This window comes from Xenopus laevis, chromosome 3S (assembly GCF_017654675.1).
Source record: "Xenopus laevis strain J_2021 chromosome 3S, Xenopus_laevis_v10.1, whole genome shotgun sequence".
NCBI classification, from domain to species: domain Eukaryota; kingdom Metazoa; phylum Chordata; class Amphibia; order Anura; family Pipidae; genus Xenopus; species Xenopus laevis.
This window is the reverse complement of record NC_054376.1, coordinates 26,858,938-26,879,402: the sequence shown is the minus strand read 5'-3', so window position 1 is coordinate 26,879,402 and position 20,465 is coordinate 26,858,938. Positions and strand designations below refer to the sequence as shown.

At 41.2% G+C, this 20,465-nt stretch overlaps 1 protein-coding gene across 5 annotated transcripts in view; it reads right to left on the bottom strand.

Moving 5' to 3' along the window:
* The window catches only part of ogdh.S (oxoglutarate dehydrogenase S homeolog), a 41,819-nt gene that overhangs the window by 9,547 nt on the left and 11,807 nt on the right, over positions 1–20,465 (bottom strand). For 3 of the 5 annotated variants that reach the window (XM_041587560.1, XM_041587562.1, XM_041587561.1), the window contains exons 3-14: positions 16,885–17,073; positions 15,199–15,301; positions 10,430–10,474; positions 8,144–8,259; positions 5,759–5,913; positions 5,501–5,647; positions 5,113–5,203; positions 3,405–3,584; positions 2,697–2,825; positions 2,017–2,196; positions 669–821; positions 483–585 (exon numbers count right to left, since the gene is read on the bottom strand). In XM_041587560.1, coding sequence (XP_041443494.1) covers positions 483–585; positions 669–821; positions 2,017–2,196; positions 2,697–2,825; positions 3,405–3,584; positions 5,113–5,203; positions 5,501–5,647; positions 5,759–5,913; positions 8,144–8,259; positions 10,430–10,474; positions 15,199–15,301; positions 16,885–17,073 — 1,591 coding nt within the window. 5 annotated transcript variants of the gene reach the window in all.

The following is a 20,465-nucleotide window of genomic DNA, read 5'->3' as shown; positions in this document are numbered from 1 at the left end:
AATCTTGCTTTACGTCTGTGCTGCTATTAACATACAGACAGGCAGATGTGTAAAGGGAGCTAGAATTTCTAACAAACTAATACCACACAGATATTTTCACGTTTCCTACTACTAGGGTTGCCACCTTTTTCCGGAAAAAAATACCAGCCTTCCTATATATTTATCATTTTTCCCTGTTTATAACATTGGGATCAACCATCATTTTTACCAGCCAGGCCAGTAAAATACCAGCCAGGTGGCAACCCTACATACCACTTAGGTTTCCTTTCTTGCCTTTATAAAAGGACAACGGGGCTAATGCCTGTAATCAGAGGAAAGCTCAGTCATTTTGCCCTTGAGTAATAGACTAGAGGTGGAACCAACAATCCCAGTAGGGCTGTTCATACACTAAACCAATGTATAGGGCCAGTAATTAAGTGAACCAGAAAGTAACCTTGGCTATTGTATGTTAGTGGCCCATTTTACTGTAAATAAACACTTACCAGGCCAGGGGGAGTCCAGCCAGTGCTTGATATGGAGGATCTTTTCATCTTTAGATCGGGCAAACGCCTCCTCACAAATCTTGTCATATTTTGAAATTTCCTCCTGTAGAATAAGACACAGTATTATGACTGACATTCTACTCCCAGCACCTCGAAAACCAGATGGAAGCTGTGTCAGGTGTGTACCTCGTATTCCAGTTGGTTGACCACTCCTTGAGAGATGAGGGTCTCTGCGTATTTCTGTAGCACGGCCTTCTGCTTACGAATCTGCTTGTACATGAGCGGCTGGGTGAACATGGGCTCATCCATTTCATTGTGACCATTCCTACGGTAACAAACCTAATTGCACAGAGAGAGACGAGAGGTACTGTCAGGTGAATAGTGAGAATTACATGATACAAGCACACACTCCATGATATGCCATATACTCCATGTGGATATATTTACTAACCCAGCGCATTCCAAACAATGCAGGACCTTACAGAGTTGCCCAATCATTGATCATCTGATCCAGCACTAATTCAGATCCCTAATTCAGATCCCCAGCACAATATAGTAATCACCCTGATGAATGCAGATACAAGAAACTGGTTTTGTTAAAGGGGAAATAGTGAAAATTAAAATTTAATACAATCGTCATACTGAAGAAACGTTCTAATACATCTTCTAGGCAAAAGGAGCCCCCCTATAACGACACCCAACTCCTGCATGCAGAGAGAATGAAGAGAGAAGAATAGTGAATATAAACTTGATTTCAGAAACGTTACAGAATATTTAATCGATTGTATTTAGAAAGTTTCTTATTTCAGTATGATGACGCTTTTATTACATTTTCATTTTTGCGATAGTTCCCCTTTAAATGTATAGCCTTGTCCACGCTACATGTCGCCATCTTTAGGTCACCTTTTTGCCTTTGGTGTCTCCACAGTAGAACTGCTCAGCTTTGGTCTTTCCCTGGACCAAAATTTCACTGACCAGAATTACAAACAGTGCCTTTAAACCCTTTTTCCCTTCTGTGTTCCTGCTTGTTGCTGTAAGCTCTTCCTTCTATGTCCCTGCTTGTTGCTCAGCCCTCCCTTCTCTGTCCGTGCTTGTTGCTCATTCCTCCCTTGTGTGTCCGTGCTTGTTGCTTGACCCCTTCTGTGTGTGTGCTTATTGCTTAGCCCTCCCTTGTGCGTCTGTGCTTGTTGCTTAGCCCTCCCTTCTATGTCCGACGTGCTTGCCTCTGCTCTCAGCCAGCCCCACCTTCTCCTCTGCTCTCAGCCAGCCCCGCCTTCCCTTCTCCTCTGCTCTCAGCCAGCCCCGCCTTCCCTTCTCCTCTGCTCTCAGCCAGCCCCTCCTTCCCTTCTCCTCTGCTCTCAGCCAGCCCCGCCTTCCCTTCTCCTCTGCTCTCAGCCCGCCCGCTCTCCATTCTTTTGTCTGGAGCGGGTTCTTCTGCTCTCTCCCGGCGTCACTTCCCAAAACAAACACTTGCACCTTATTTGGGTGGGTTGGGGGCAAGAGATAAGAGGCATATAATAATGGTAACTCATACCAGATCTACCACGACATCCTTGTGGAAGGTGCTTCGCCATTCAGCAGCCACATTACAAACATACATCACAGCTTCAGGGTCATCTGCATTGACATGGAAGATGGGGGCATTCACCACTCTGGCCACATCCGTTGGGTAGGGGGAGGAGCGAGCCATTCGAGGGTCAGTGGTGAAACCAATCTGCAGGGGAAAGTTTATCCACAATTGAAAACCTTTTAAGCACCACAGTGTGGTTTAGGTTTAACTGTGTTAAAGGAACAGTAACATCAAAAAATAAAAAAGTAAGTAAAATATATATTACCGTTTCCTTGCAGTGGTAAAACTGGTGTGATTGCTACAGAAGGACTATCATAGTGAAGATAAATATGATATGTGGGGCAAAGGGGCAGCTTTCAAATGAGAAAAGGCACAGGTTACATAGCAGGTACCAGATAAGCTCAGTCAAATACCATTGTATTCTACAGAGTTAATCTGCAATGTAACCCGAGCCTTTTCTTTTTTCCAGTTTGAATGGCTGCCCCTGTTGCTACAGAACAACTCATTTATATAAACTATAGTTGTGTTTCTGAAGCAAACACACCAGTTTTACCAGCGTAGAGTGACACTTATTGCAATTACTTTAAAACTTTTTTATTTTGCGTTACTTTAAGGAAGCAACACAAGGAATACAGATACACTACCTGATTGTTCACCACCACGTGTACAGTGCCATGTGTAGTGTGGGATGGGAGGTCACTAAGGTGAAAGGTCTCGTATACAATGCCCTGTCCAGCAAATGCAGCATCACCATGCAAAAGGATGGCCATCACCTGTGGGCACACAGAGAGACATTATTTAAAGATCTATATTTAAAGGGGAACTATCACGAAAATGTAATATAAGCTTCATCATACTGAAACTTTATAAATACAATCAAATATTCTGATATGTTTCTGAAATAACCAAATTTATCTTCACTGTTCCTCCCTCATTCTCCCTTCATGCAGGAGTTGGGTGTCAGATATTCAGTAGTAGGTGTCCCCAGTGCTCCCTTGGATTGCGGGTGAGCGAGATGCCGCCTCTTAAATCATGCCGCCCTAGGCCCGGTACTGGATTCCAGTACAAACAAAATAACTGCCTTTTGCACAAATCCTGCATGTAGACAGACATGATGTCTGGTGATTGTAATAGAGTGAGCTCTAATACATCTTCTAGGCAAAAGGAGCCCCCCATAAGATATATTGGATCTGTCAATGACACCCAACACCTGCAGAGATAATGGAGAAACAGATGCTGAGAGAGGAATAGTGAATGTAAACTTTATGATTTCAGAAACGTTATAGAATATTTAATCGATTGTATTTAGAAAGTTTCTTATTTCAGTATGATGACGTCTATCTTTAGGTCACCTTTTTGCCCTCGGTGTCTCCACAGTAGAACTGCTCAGCTTTGGTCTTTCCCTGGACCACAGGGTCTGCTGCCTCCAGATGGGAGGGGTTGGCCACCAAGGACAGGGTGATGTTTCGGTCAGTCACTCGGTTTATCCTCCTGTGATACATTCCCAGGTGGTACTTAACATCTCCAGAGCCCTGCAAAGAACAGTGACAAAGGCAGGTTGTTACTGTAATTCCTCTGAATGGGCACTTGGAAGTCAAATAAAAGGACTTTAAAATGTTTTTTAAGGGGTTACAGGCACTTATCCATCTATGAAGATTGCTCTTGCCACCTCACGCTGGCACAACCCTGAATGATATCACACATTTACTACCTCTGAAGGGGCAGTTAAAGGATAAGTAAATCTTTAAAACAATTGTAAAATTGACATGCGTGCTATTCTAAGCGCTTTTACAATTGATATTGCAAGATTCAGTCTAGGAAGTTGTCAGAAGAGAGTGCGCTGATCTGACTTTCCTCTTGTTAGGAAAAACATGAGAAACATCAAATAACTTCTAACATGTCCGATCCACCCTCTTTCGGTCTTCTGACTAGTTCCTTGACTGAATCATGGACGGAATGGGACCAGCAGGTGGCGCTTTTGTAACAAAATCTTTTCTTATTTGCAGTATATATTTTCCTTAATATATTGGATACTTAGAATAAAAATGTAATATACAGTAAACTTCATCATACTGAAATGAGAAACTTTCTAAATCAATTCAATATTCTGCATAGTTTTTGAAATATTAAAGTTTATCTTCACTATTCCTCTCTCAGCATCTGTTTCTCCTTATTCTGTCTTTATGCAGCAGTTGGGTGTCAGATATTCATTGACAGTAAGATCCAATATTTCTTATAGGGGGCTTCTTTTGCCTAGAAGTTGCATTTGAGTGAGCTCTAATACATCTGTTAGGAAAGGGAGCCCCCTATAAGATATATTGTATCTAACTGTCAATGAATATCTGACACCCAACTGCTGGATAAAGACAGAATAAGGAGAAACAGATGCTGAGAAAAGGATAGTGAAGATAAACTTGATTATTTCAGAAATGATACAGAATATTTAATTGGTTGTATTTAGAAAGTTTCTTATTGCAGTATGATGAAGCTTATTTTACATTTTCACGATAGTTCACCTTTAAATGAATTAATAAACAGCAAAAGTGCTTAAATGAATTTTGACATTTCACTTTGTACAAAGGCTCACTTATCCTTTAAAGGGCATGTAAAATAAAATACAATTTTTACTTTCTTTAATGAAAAAAGAAACCTATCTCCAATATACTATAAAAAAATGTGTACCGTTTTTTAAGAAACCTGACTGTATGCAGTAAAATTCTATTTTAGACTTTATTCCCCTTTAAGCAGAATATAGCAAGAGAGCACTCATTTCAACAGTATGGGTGTAACTACAGAGAAAACAGACTCTGCAAATGCTGAGGGACCCAGACATATAACCAGCTTATTCCCAAAGTTTAGGTGGGCCATAAAATGATTCTGCTATGGGGCCCAGTAACTTCTAGTTATGACAGAGAATGGTTCTGCACCCAAATGGACTCCCAGGTTAAGCAGGAGCCTTTTTGGCCCATTAATACAGAAAAGAGTGCCTGTCTTTCTATCATAGAAGTCATTTAACCACCTTCTACCTCTCCTTTTGGTATGTGGGGGGAGGGCACTCACCTCATCTGTAGCTTCCAGTTTGGAATCAAACTGACAGAAAATCTGCTCCAATTCTTTCCTAATCACATTGGCCAGCACATTCAATCGGCCCCTGCCAGACACATGGAGATGGTTACAAAACCAAAGTACTCATGACTGTGGGGAAGGAACACTGAGTTTAACCAATGCATGTTATGTTGGGACAGCAGATCTGTCAGATGTTTGTGGTTACAGTCGTTAAGCCCTTGCAATATTTCTACTAGAAAAAAAAAAAAGTAGAGGGAGAGTGGAAAGACTGAAAGGCCTTAGGAAGAATCAATGTTTTGTGCTAAAGCCCAAAGCCAAAATGGACTGGGGATAAAGGAGCAGCATAGGAGAATCAGAAAGGAAAACCAGAAATAAAACATACCTGTGAGGCATCCCCATAATGACATAATCCACCCCATTCCCACTCGATTTATCAATGATGGTTTTCAGAGCAGGTATCAAGACTTCACAGCCCTCCAAACCAAAGCGTTTCTCAGAAGACCACTTGCGATGGAGAAACTCTTCAAACCTTTGCAGAAGAGAGATTAAGCTCACACAACAAAAGTTCGCAAGGAATGCCTGGCAGTTAGTGATTTGTCTACAACTCATGGTACATATGCAAGCTGTTCCGCACACTTACCTGGTAGATCTAACCAGCCTGGCAAGCAGGGTCCTCTTCTCTTCATTATTAAACTGCATGATTCCTGGGGCCTCAAACTTCTGCCTTATCCACTGACATTGTTCCAGATCATTTATAAACATAAATTCCACTCCGATGTGCTGGCAGTATGCATTCTACGATAGGGGAGTAATAAAAGGAAGCCATGATTAATCAGTGCAGGATCAGGCTAAAATGTGCTTTAGGTGTAGGTCACGTAGTGGAAAAATGTGCCCCTAAAGCTGGCCATAGACGCAAAGATTTGATCCTACGAATCTCTGCTTCATACGATTTTCGGACTGTCTGTGGAGTGTCCCGACATTTTTCGCGAGATGGCGATCGTCGTTCAGTTTATCGCACAGGTTAGAAAATTTGCGTCAGCGGACGATATCAGAGGGAGACTGTCACCAGCTTTTGTGGGACATAACTTTCGTACGATTGCCATCAGGGGCAGAACATCATCTGATCTGTTCTTTTACTACTTTATTTGATCTGAATGGTTAGTGGGAGGTCAGGAGATGGCACTAAACAATCGTTCGTCCTATATGAAGGTAAATCTGCACGTCTATGGCCAGCTTTACTCAGGACTGTTTGGGCAGATGCCAGTGCTGAACAGAGGTAGTAGTGACAAACATGTGACAGCCCTTAAAGGGGTTTTTCACCTTCAAAAAAACTTTTTTTAATTCAGTTGGTTTCAGACAATTCACCAGAAATAAAGACTTTTTCCAACTACTTTTTATTTGTAACCGTTTATCTAATATTGAAGTACAACGTTTCACTTTTCACCTTCTAAAGCATCTCCGGGGAGGGTTGCAGACTCTTTTGGGTGATTTGTCGCCCACTATTTCTAAAATGCGGGTTTCGGCAACAAGGCAATCGTCATTTTGCAAGCAAAGATTTCAAACAACTTCGGCTTCTGAGCATTTTGCATCTCATAGTGCACCACGGTGCTTTCTCCGCCCACACGGGCTGGAGATTCTTCAAAAGATCACTGAGCCTGTGTCAAAGAAATGCTTTAAAAAAAAAAAAAAAAAAAAGTATTTTCTGCGGTTTATTGTGCGTATCTTCGTATGCAAATGATTAGAGAGTGTGTGGTTGCTGGAACAAAGAATGCGAAATTGCCAGCATAGAAATTACGTCCATATGTTCTTACGACATGCTTCACACACATGAATTTGCATACTATCACGGCTACTAATCTCCTTGTGTGTTTTGCTAGCGCAGATTTTCACGACTTCTGAATAGACGATAAATCACTCCAAAAAGGGTCTGCGAGAGTTTTGGGACTACAGGAGATTTAAATAGCATTATGTGTGTAGTAGCTGGCAATTTACGGTTTTCTCCATGGCAATACAAAATGAACGACTTGTTGCCGAAACTCACTTTTAAAAACCACAGGTAACAAATCTCCCAGTGTATCACTACCCTTAACTGTTCTAAATTAATACATTAAAAGACCAATAACAAAAAGTTTTTTTTTACTGAACGGAAAAAAACAAAACCCCAAGACACTCAACGAAATTCACAAAGTCTTTATCAAGATATAACTTACTGATTCTCTGCTTTCTTTAGGGTGACAGTCCATTGTGCGGCGCTCGATTTCTTCTCTCTGGCTATCTCCCATAGAAGGCAGGGAAGAGAGATCAAGCGTTGCACGATGGATTGTTGTCCTGTTGCGTTTCTGAAGAGAACCGCAAGCGGAGAATTGGTAAGTTATTTCTTAATAAAGGCTTTGCAAATTTAAAGTTAAATGTGTCTTGGTGTTTTGTTTTATGTAGAAACAAGTTGTTTTGTTCCGGGTTGATACATTTCTTATTTGTCCCTTCTGAGCAGAATCCCAGTTTCATTACAGGCAGCTGTTAGAATTGATACAATAGTTGCCAATATTCCAGATGCTGCTGACAAATGTTTCAGCTAATTGTATCAAATAAATGTAGCAAATGGTAACAGTTCAGAATCTGCTCCTGGATCACTGAGCTGCCAGACACTAGATTGTGTTAGTGTCTCAGTCTGGCAGCTCAGTGATCCAGGAGCAGATTATTATTTAACTTTAATTTTGGGCAAACTGTAAAAAATAAAAGATGGAAAGTAAGTGAAAAAAGTCTTTGTTTATGGGGAACAATCTGAAAACAACTGAAAAAAGTGTTTGGAAAGTCAACATCAACTTTAATTCGGCCTTCATGCGTCACAATAAGGGTTGCCACCTTTTCTAGAAAAAAATACCGGCCTTCTTATATATTTATCCTTTTTCCCTATTAATAACATTGGGATAAACCATTTTTGCCGGCCGGGCCAGTAAAATACCGGCCAGGTGGCAACCCTAGTCATAACAAGTGATTTTGTGTCTGTTAAGTTTTGTCCTCTCACCTCCAGCCTTCGGATGATCTCTCTCAGGGGCAGAGCCATCTCATTGCCTCCAATGAACGTAGTGGTCGGGAGATGGAAGACTTTATCCAGGTCAGATTCCTGCAGCCCATAAAAGCCTAAGGTGGGCGATGGTCAGAGAGACAGACGCAGGTAATGTAAGAGGAGGCAGCGAACAAGCACAGCCATATTGCACAAAGAGAACATCAAAAGTGAAGCACAGCAGACACATGGAATGAGTTGGAATAGAGTTAAGAGTGAGACAAGCCATAGAAAGAAATGATATATGTATGGAAAAAGGAGGATAAATGAATGAATAAATTGCAATTATTGGATGAGGTTGTAATTTAGATTAAGTTTAGCAGGGCAAGACCATGAGGCACATAAGACACAGAAGGGAGCAGCAAAAAAAGACAAAAGGGAAAAAGGAAGTGCACAGAATAAACATTGGTTCATAATCAATTTACATTCCCAATATCCTTAACAGCTGGAGATTTGGGGTAGACTCAGAGGTAAAGTAAAAAAGCAAACAGAACAAGTGTTTAGGGGCCCTGTGTACTAGTAGCAGAAGTTACATCGTTCCTGTGCCCTCCTGATCCATTTAAAACATATTTTGCCACTGTTACGGGACCAGTGGCAGCTATAGCTGAACTACGGGACTCACCACCTTCAGACAAGTGTACACAAGCAGCAGTGCTAGATTCTAGATAAAAATAAAACCCGGGTAATTAGATAATAATAAAAATAAAATAAAAAATGTTTCTAATATAGTTAGCCAAATATGGAATGTATAAAGGCTGGAGTAACTGGATGTCTAACATAATAGCCAGAACACTACTTCCTGCTTTTCAGCTCTCTTGCTTTCCGATTGGTTACCAGGCAGTAACCAGAGACTTAAGTGCGTCATAAAAGAATCTGAGCTGCATGCTGAGGATCAATTGCAAACTCACTGAACAGTTATGTCCCATGTGGCCCCCCTTAAAGTCACTGACTTACTCAAGCGTTAGAGAGCTGAAAAGCAGGAAGTAGAGTTCTGGCTATTATGTTACACATCCAGTCACTCCAGCCTTCAAACATTACATTTTTGACTAACTATATTTTTACACTGACCTGTTCCTTTAATGGAAGTCAGGAGATGCAGGGCCCAGTGTAAGCAGCATTGTACATAAATGCACTGAACGGTTTTGGAGTTCATGTTAGTCATATGAATCATGGCAGCCAGCTGTAAAGTACAAGTGCCTCATACCCTGTTGTGAAAAGCTGCCCTGGCACTAAGGCTGCTGAGCAGCTATACAACCCACTGGCACCATTTATGCAGTTGAATAAAGGGCATGTCCATTCACTGTACAATATACTTTGTGTATAGAGAAGAGGTAGCATTCAGTGCAAAGTTAGTGCAGAACACCATGGATCCTAGTCTTGTTTAGTGCATATCTCTGTACCTTGCACCTCCACAACCCCTCAAATTCCCAGTGAAAAAGATCTGCATACAGGAGACCTGCAACCTTGCTACAGTTTTTATACTGATCCAAATGTCACAATATTCCAGTTCAGTCTGCTTTCCCATACCCATGTTTTACAATTGCAGGATGTTATTTAGCAAGAGGACAGGGTGTGGAGGAATTTAGGCTTTTGGTTCAAAAGTGAAGAGCAGATTTATGCAGCACAAATAGGCTATTTACATACTTAAAGAGATACTGACATCAAAAAATAACCTTTTTTTATAATCTATCATAACATTGTCTCTGAATACCATTACCTTTTCACTACTCTGTTCCTCTATGAGGGGGCTGCTATATATGTGCAGCAGTAGTCTGTTAGCATTAGAAACTCTGATGGGTTAAGAAGAAGTCAGGTTGGAAAAACAGTCAGGTTTAGGACCTTCAACTAACAATTACTTTAACACTTTTAGTCTTACAGAGTCAGAAGAAGAAGGCAAAAAATTCAGAATTGGTGCTCTTACCTTAATGGAAGCTTTTTTTATAACATTGCAATAAGACCAATCCTAGTTCCAAGGAGAAGGAACTGGAGGGTATTACAGTCTATGGAGAATGCGGTATGAATGAACCAGGCCTCTATTCTTGACTTATTTAAAGGAGAATATACATGAAACAGAGCATGCATGCTGGCTGACAGGCAGCCTAAATGAACACAAACCTGTTATCAGCAGCATGTGGCAGTTGCAGAACTATATCTCCCATATGTGCCACCCCCAGCATGTCCCATGTAATGACTCTCCCTGTAGCCCATGTGCTAGGGGGGATTGTTATTAAAGGACATAGTTCATACCTCCCACAGTGAGAACACGCAGTCGCTCCATGAATGCTTGCAGGTCTGAGTGGGAATGGGAAGAGAGAGCACAGGGGCATGGGGTGAAGGAGAACGAGTGCAGCATGTGGGGGGAAACAGAAAGGAAACTTTAAATGTATCTCCAGCACAACCAGGGGGCAGAACAAGGTGCAAGTCTACACTGTGCAGAGAGAAAAGGAAGCGTTCTGCCAGAATTCCATGTAAAGTGCTTGTGACATTCCTGCATTCTCAGTGCCAGGCCACACAAAAGCTTCTTTCCAGTGCCCACTTTGCTTTATACACACAAGAAACATCTTGAATACGCAATTATTAATTGAAGTGAATATGCATCCAAATATACAAAAATATATACATCATACAATATATAGCAGGTTTCCCTATGCTATACGCCCAGACTCCTATGTAAGGGTCTGTTAAATGATGGATAGAGAATGCCCCACCAGAGGGAACTAGTGTGTGTGCCCTGGATATTGCTGGATCTACACAAGACACGGCCAGCAATTGCCACATTTTCATATCTGCTTGAACCAAATAGTGTCAACAACTCTGTCCTATCCAATGTTAATATCATGAAGGTGTAGGGTGGTGGCATACGGGGAGATTAGTCGCTCATCTACAAAACTTCTCTACTTCGGGCGATTAATCTCCCTGAAATGCCTTCCCATCTGCAACAATACAAAATGCCAGCGGGATGACATACAAATCGATTTGGGTTTCCGAAGTCGCCAGAAGAATTTCGGGGAGATTAGTCGCCCGAAGCTAGGCGACCAATATTCCCAGACTGCCACCACCCTTACAGGAGCACCCTTCTGCCTGGACAAAATGTCATAACTTCAAGATACTGATGCAGGAAGCATCACCTGACATACCACTGCTCAGTTCACAGTGAGCAAATGAATGGAGCAGTGAAGCACCAGAAGACTCTTCCTGCATAAGTAGATTGAGAGGTCACTTGTAATAAATACAAGATATAGTAAAATCACAAGTGCTTAGAAGAGCACGCTGAGCAATATTATATAAAATGACATGGGTGAGGTGGGGTAGGGGGTGCAACAGGTTGAAATACTCCAGCAGATACAAAAATGTGCAATACGTCTGTGCACACTTAAATTTTGCCTCTTTACAAAGCTTTACAAGAAGACAATGTGGCCATATTACTTACCGACATCGAAAGCAAAGCCTAAGATTTACACCTGGTTATTAAAGGACAAGAAAAGTTAAACTAAAGAAGTAGCTAGAAATGTTGAGCATGATGTTTTGTGCTTCTGTACCAGCCCAAGGCAACCACAGCCCTTTAGCAGTAAAGCTATGCGTCTCCAAAGATGCCCCAGTAGCTCCCCATCTTCTTTTCTGCGGATTCACTGCACATGCTCTGTGCTGCTGTCACTTACTGAACTTAAGGACCCACTCAATATACAGTACACATAGAATAGAAATGGCACAATGTAAGGCTGATTAGTAATTAATACAGATAATTACTACATTGCAGCACAGAAACCAGTGCAACTAGCATCTGAATTTAATAATCAGCCCTGTAGCATCAGTTTATATTACAGACAAAATTAATTTTCTGCTTGATAATTAGTGACGACCCCTAAGCTTAGCTTCTCAACAGCTGCTCAGAGCCCACTGCGCATTTGAGTGTCACAGACACTTTCCAAGATGGTGACCCCCTGTGACAAGTTTGAAGTCCTGGATCATCGCTGCTATTGAGAAGCTGAAACTTTAGGCTGGTGCAACAAGTTCAGTATATAAAATATGGCATTTTTAGCACTATTCATTTTTAGAGTTTAGTTCTCCTTTCAAGGGGCTTTTGGCAGGGAGCATAAATGGATATTTGTGGCCATTGCAAAGTACTGGTTGTGCCTTCTGGGAAGTCTTTGTAGCTCCAAGGACTGGGACAAGTACAATATCAAAACATGCTCCATGTCTGGGAGTGTGTCTGTATTCTACGGACTGTGGCCTGGATAGTGGAAGTATTAGCCATCAGTAGCACAATATAAACAAGAGCTCATTATAACTGCACCCTGTCTGCTCAGAGCAACAAATTACTGAAGCGTTCCTATCGTATGAAGAGACCGACCAACCACAAACCCCCTCCCACACCTTTTAAATAAGGTGCTAAAACCGTAATTGTTGGATTCTCCCCAAATACAGAATCCTCCACTGATTATCAAATGAAATCCAAATTTGAATTGTAAAGATCTGAACATATAGAACAGCCTCTCATGTTGCCCTGCACTCCATTAAAGCGTTTCATTTGGTTTGAGGAGGAAATGCTGAACCCAATAGTGGATCTGGTGAATCCCTGATTGTACAAGCCTCTTATCAAGGAAAAATAAAAAGCTACAAAGAGATACAAAAGTTATAAGCAGATACCATTGCAGCTGCTGCAGCTAATTCCTAGCATCACCATTTTGCTAGGAGAGATGCTGGGGGCTGGAAATGTGGCCAGACATTGGCCGATCCCATGCGGTATCCCATAGTCTAACACTATATGAAGGGACATACACGGGATGGCATTGTCCTACTAATTCCAAGACAACAGCCTGAAAAAACTGAAACAGCAAGAAGTGAAGAGGAGCTCATCTTGCCATGCACAGGCTTGTCCAACAAAACAATAATGATTATTTGAATATATCAATTGGACAAGATCATCCAGGCAGCATACGTGACCATTTTATCAGTATGTGTATGAACAGCTCAGTGTTGCAGCATCTGTAGTGCCACATGCAGCCTATAGACTGCAAGCACAAGGTAATGGCAGGACTACACTAGTACTACACAGTGGCAGGACTATACTAGTACTACACTTATCACAATACATTGGCTCTAGGGGAAACCACAAAGCCCCCTGATCTCAGCAACTGTGCTTATTAATCCAGATATGGGCAGTTCTACAAAAATTGTATAAATGCTGTTATAAACATCGATTGTTGGCCAAAAAGCATGGCAGAAGCGATGTGTGAGAGAAATGTAGGCCGGGTGATGGCCTAGGCAACATTACAACTTTATCAAAATAGAAGTATATTGAGTGAAACTGGAAAGAGAACTTGGAAACATGAGTTTATTAGACTCTGGGGCACAGAATGATCTGGAGGATTCACTGCTCATGTGACACTACAGCAAGGGATCCTGGACTAACCAGAATGAGCCGAGCGCTAGAGGTGCTGGGGCTGTTCTAACCAGAATAAACTGACTGTCTCTTGTGTTTTATGAAGGTGAGACTGGAGACACTAGCCATGCAATGAACAGGGACACATTCACTATATGCTGGAGAGATTCAAATCACAGCAAAGGGTTTTAAGGCCCTAAAGCAAGTAGTGACTAGCAGTCTGTACAGTGACAATGGAGATCAGTGTTAAATACAATAAAAAAAAAAAACCAAAAACTGGTCTTGTACCAGAGACCATGGAGATCAGTGCCAAATGCTATAGAAAATGGTCTTGTATCAGTGACAATGGAGATCAGTGCTAAACGCAATAAAAAAAACTGGTCTTTAACAGTGACAATGGAGATCAGTGCTAAAGCAATAAAAAAAACTGGTCTTGTACCAGTGATAATGGAGATCAGTGCTAAACGCAATAAAAAACTATAGTCTTGCTGAATTTTTATAGTATTCAGAAAGTCTCCATTTCCAAGGGAGCGGAACAAATAGGAAACAGGAGACCAATTAATTGACGTGTCCCTAGTGCTCATGTGTACGTACCTCAACATAGTTTTCCATATTTTCATACAATCCACACAGCCATGCCACCAACCAACATGCCCTACACCCAAAGCAGGCACTAAGCCAGCCTGATAACACACTACTACATGCATAAAGCCCCAATATATGGTTAGTGCTGGTTACTGGATGCACTAGTCTATGTTAGTTGTGCTAGCCTGTCAGCAGCGTGATAGCCTGAGAGTTATAATCCCTTCTAACAGACACAGGTCAAACTAACAGCTTGTTTATTTGGGGGGATGCTACAGGATAGAGGGGTCCCGGAGAGTACTGCACCCTCTCAGTTGTCATACTGCGGATATTATGCAGGGCCTTTCTATAAAGTATGTGTCCATGGTTTATAGCTGATAACGCTACAGTGTATGTTTAAATGAAGTACAGTAGAACCCCCATTTTACATTGTTGTTTTGTGGTCCCACCTATATATTATACATAATACATTTCCCTGACTTTACATTTTCCTGGATTTTACTATTACCTTGACACGGTCTGCTTAAAGTGATACGGACACTAAATTTATTTCAAAACATCATTCTACATTAAAAGTTACCTATATGTCATGATAATCATTTTTCGCGGGTAGTTCTGCTTTTGTATGCAATTTTTATTTGAAGTTCCTAAAACCTGACTGTCCCATCTCAACTGGTCAGTTAGAGTTTCTAATGCTAACAGACAACTGCTGCCTCATAGGGAAAAAAAGGGGATAAGAAAGGTAATGTGAAAGCATCAGGCAGATACTTTTTTGGCAAAATTATAAATAGCAATCAAAGATAATGTTATGATAGATATTCAAAAAAGTTTATTTTCTGGTGTCAGTATCTCTTCAAGCAGACCTTGTGAGTTTCCCTTTAACGCCAAGAGGGATCGTGTATGAGCCCGATAGGGACCCCTAGGATCAGCACACAGACCCCCACAGCTGTTAGTAGTGATCTCGTGGCCAGTATTGTAGCGAGCAGGAGGGCAGTTAGACAGACAGGGGAGTGAGGTGCAGAAGCAGTGACACTAGCACATTAGCCCTCACCGAGTTTGTCTGAGGACGTGACAATATCTGCTGGCACGCACGAGTCCAGATCTGCATCCAGAATGCCAAGTGGGTCAAGCTGAGCAACATGGTGCCCACGGATCTATAGAAATTGAAGGTTCCAAGGACAGGACATGGGAGGGGTTGAAGTAGAACAGTAGGAAGAGAAGAGAAATGCATGGAGGAGGCGTAGCAGTCAGATGGCGGCAGGTTGGAGGTGCAGGTGGGAGAAGTAGCACAAAGGAAGGAAAGAGGAAGAAGAGGTAAAGGGGCACAAAGACAACAGGAGGAGGAAAAAGCACAGAAAAGAGAACGTTACAACAAGTCTAACACAACGATTCTCACCCATATTTGGAGATCCGACTATCACAGGAGCCCCATCAAAATTAACAGAACTAATTCCGAGCGGGTCAAGCTTTGCAATGTGATGACCCCTCACCTGGAAGCAACGACAAATCATGTTAAAAAAAAAAAAGCCAGCACTCCTCCAGCCCGACCCCCAGCCAACTGTTGGCGTCTTAAAAATCTCCTGGAAAACCCACCGACTACCTACTTCTTTGTTATGATATCCTAGTCATTGTGCTGCCAGCTGAAGATGCTGGGAGATGTATTTAACAATGGCTACAAGAAAACTCAGACAACTGTGATATAGAGCAATATTCAACTAACCACAATTTAAATTAAGGGGCGGATTTATCAAGGGTCAAAAATTTGAATTAGAAATTTGACTAGGGAGTTATTCAAATTATTATTACAGTTTAAGTCAATTGGAGAGGTCCAGGGATCATTTTGAGATGTTTGCAGCCTTCCTGACATTAACGTTTTTTCAGGAGATAAAACTCTAATCGCGTTTAATCAAATTCAATTCGGATTCGATTTTTCGAGTTGGAAAAATTCGATTTTAAGAATACATTTCAACTAGTTGAATTTATGGGAGTTTAAAAAAAATAAAATAAATAAACTCACATGAATTCGAAATTTGATAAATGTGCCTCTATATGTAGTATATTTATTGGACAAGGAAAGTCATTTACTAGTGGTGCCACGGTTAGGGACAACCCCATAGTGAGTATAATTGCTTAGAGCAGGCAATGCTTTAGTCAGACTTTCCCTCCCAGTGTAAGGCGGGTTATGAACTCCATTATATTATTAAACCCTGGGCACACAGTTCAAGGAAAACTTTTTCCAAAATAAATATTTAAACAGAAGGTTTATATCATATTAAAGACTCTTAGCAAACTGATATATATATTTAAGTAAATATTGTCCTTTTACATCCCATACTGCAGCTCTAACTGTAAAAGGAAGAAGTGTGAAAGCAAAAAGCACAACTTTGTCTGTTAATTGGCTCATGTGACCTAACATGTATCGTTTGTTTGTGTGCACAGTGAACCCTACGATGACAGGGGGCAGCCCTTATTTTTTAAAATGGCAGATTTCCATTTAGGATTACCCAGTGGCACATACTACTAAAAAAGTATATTATTATAAAAATGGTTATTTACATGAAGCAGGGTTTTACATACGAGCCGTTTTAGGCAATATTATTGTTTGGGGGGGGGGATAGTTTTCCTTTAATACACACATCTTCTGTGCAAAGCAACTTTCAGTGAAAGATGGCAAGATACTCTGTGCCTGTGCACGTATAATGGGCAGAAATGGGATATGCAATAGGATTCCGTTTACCTGATAGGCACGTATGAGAGATTGTACAGCGAGATGATCCTCCACAAGCTTGTCTACATTAGGCTGGGCATGGAGCAATGACTGAGCCTGGGTAAGGGTGGACAGACTGCTCCCAAGAGACGGGGGACTTTGGTAAGCTGCACCGGGGGATGCGCCTGCATTTGCATTCCTGAAGAAGATGTCCCATGACTGTAAGGGGAAAAGAAAGAAACACATGTATATTCTGTTGCTAATTCATTAGACAATGAAGCTGTAATATAGACCAGGTCAGGGATTACACACCATTTTCTCATTACTAGAAGAAATAAAGGTCCTCTAATAGAGCTAAGAAGGAACACCAATGTACTATGTTGCTGTATGTGAGGCTTGAAATGGACATTTAGCACAAGGAATGTAGGGTCAGTTGCTTCCATACTGCTGCCCTTCTGGAAATCCCCCCCAAGTGTTTTATCGACAAGCAGCGTGACATGGGTATAAAGTTCTTGGCACTTACTGAAACAAAAGTCAGCAAAAGCAATTTCCCTCTTGTACTAGAACACACAGTTCCTGGAGAAAACAAAAGCTTCCTATAAATGCAGCTGTAAGGCCAACATTTGTGCTATGGCTGCTCCCATTGAACTCCCAACGTTCTCCATTAGCGATCAGCTGGGGGTACACACCCCAGGCATGGAATTCACCTCCCCAGGAGGGAGAAAGTACATTGGGAAAGGTCCCAGCGACTGCGCTAGTTTAATAGGACAAGAACAAGGCCGGTGGAGGACTGCTATTTTAAGTACGTGGGGGAGTCACGGAAAGTGGGGCCATGTGAGGAGTGTCGGGGTATCTTGTTTGATGGTAATTCCAGTGCCAAGAGAGCAGCCACAGAGGAGCACATAATGTATATTTAATAGGGATACACTCATTTGTATTAGCTCAAGGCTCCTACTCATTGTGCCACTGGCCCTGATAACAACAGTGACTTTGAAGGGGTCGTTCACCCGAGTTAACTTTTAGCATGATGTCGAGAGGTATATTCTGACACAATTTGCAATTGGTTTTGTGGTTTTTGCCTTATTTAGCTTTTTATTCAGCAGCTCTCCGGTTTGCAATTTCAGCAATCTACTTGCTAGGGCCCAAATTACCCTAGCAAACATGCACTGAATTGAATGTTAGCAATAACAATACATTTGGAGCCTTACAGAGCATTTGTTTTGTTTTTTAGATGGGGTCAGTGACCCCCATTTGAAAGCTGGAAAGAGTCAAAGAGGGCAAATAAAACATAAGCCATTAGCCAATCTATAACATACTACTTAAAGGTGAACCACCCCTTTAAGGCACAAGGGACAGGGTGTCCTCTGCCAGAGTTTGGGAACATTTCCCACATAAATTCCTACACACCCCTCTGCAGTCTTTCCATCACACGACTGCTAACCCTTTATCTACCAGGCAAGGCTTCCATCTCACACTGCAAACAATGTGGGGAAGACACAATGTGCAATGGTACAGTCAAATCCCAACAGAGGGGTTAATAAAGGCCCCGAATTGAGAAATATTCCAGCCTAACACTGGAGCCCAGCCAGGTAGAGAGGATGTATAATGTACTATTAATTCCAGCACAAACCAACAAGTACTGACTGACCTGTTATCCACAATGCTCAAGACCTGGGGCTTCCAGGATAACAGATCTTTCTGTAATTTGGATCTTCATACCTTAAGTCTATTAGAAAACCATGTAAACATTAAATAAACCCAATAAGCTGGTTTTGCTTCCAATAAGGATTAATTATATCTTAGCTTGGATCAAGTACAAGCTACAGATTTATTATTACAGAGAAAAAGGATTTTTTTTTTAATAATTTGGATAAGATAGTCTATGGGAGATGGCCTTTCCATAATTCGGAGCTTTCTGGATAATCTGTTTAAAGATAATGGATCACTCACGTATGTGTATGTACACATACGCTGTTTTCTCGGGGTCAATAAATCATTATTTCGAGTGAAGGGTTATACAATATTCTTTGTTTTTTGACTCTGGTACCCAGGATAATACCTCTCTCTATAAGCATATACATCATATCAATACTTTTTTTATTTTTAATAGTTTCCAGATTGAAACATTGCCGTTTAAAATGCTTAAGTCTGTCCTGCTGGCTCATACGAGTCATGTTACAGCCACAAAAGGGCAATGTTTCAGGTCACCTGTATCTTGATAAAAGCAGGCTGGGTGTCCCTAAACCTTGCCCTTTTTTGTATGACTTAGGGTTAAATAAAACCTTGTACAACTTCAATTCTCAGTGCCCTGCTGGTTCCGCCTTCACAAATAAGGCGACATATTGTACCTAGAGCTGCAGTGAGTGAGTACAGATGGACAGACAGCAGGACTATGTAAAAATTCACAATGACCAATTTACAGCTTGAAATAAAACCCACCACCATAAGAGACCAGCTTGGATATCACGCAAACCCATACATTGTACATATATTGTTTAGGAAGCTGTCTGGACCAGTTGTTAGCAACTATTGAATAAATTCTAGCAGCTGCCTTTAAAGGAACAGTTCAGTGTGAAAATAAAACGTAAAATGTAAATAGAAAGGCTGTGCAAAATAAAAAATGTTTCTAATATAGTTAGTTAGCCAAAAATGTAATGTATAAAGGCTGGAGTGACTGGATGTCTAACATAACAGAACACTACTTCCTGCTTTTCAGCTCTCTAACGCTGAGTTAGTCAGCAACTTGAAGTGGGCCACATGGGACATAACTGTTCAGTAAATTTGCAATTGATCCTTAGCATGCAGCCCAGGTTCAAAAGCAACAGTTATGACCACTGTGTCCCTCCCTCAAGTCACTGATTGGCTACTGCCTGGTACCCAATCAGTGGAAACCAAGAGAGCTGAAAAGCAGAAAGTAGTGTTCTGGCTATTATGTTACACATCCAGTCACTCCAGCCTTTATACATTACATTTTTGGCTAACTAACTATATTAAACATTTTTTATTTTTGCACAGCTTGTCTATTTACCCAGTTTCTATTTTTACACTGAGCAATTCCTTTAATGACATTCTGCTCAGCAGGAACAAAGATAACACATGTATCAACTAAATGTATCAATTTAAACGTTTACATGTTCTTTTCATTATAGCTGGCTATTATATAAGGAAACCAGTTTAGTACATATTTTTAATACAAACAACCTGCCACACCTTCTCCTAATGGCTGCTAAAGAAATGCACAATGGCCTATTCCCTGGCAGAGAACACACTACTTCATTATAGTAAGGGAGCTTGTTGTATTTTTTGGCATCTTTTCAGGCCAAATCTGTGTAATTATACACTACTATATATAGCAATGCAATTGGCACATCCCAGTGTTCAGTATCAAAATCTAATTGTTTTGGGCAGGGCCCTCTTTACCTCTGATATTCGTATTTGGAGGTCTGTGTGTGTTTTGCTGTATGTTTAGTGTACACACTTTTTTGTAGAGTTGTAGAAACAGGGCTGTCCAACTGGTGGCCTGTGGGCTGACATGAAAGTCTACCTGCTGTGTCTGCTTACCATGTGTAAACTTTAAAATGTATCAGTACATAGATTAATTGGCCCCTGCA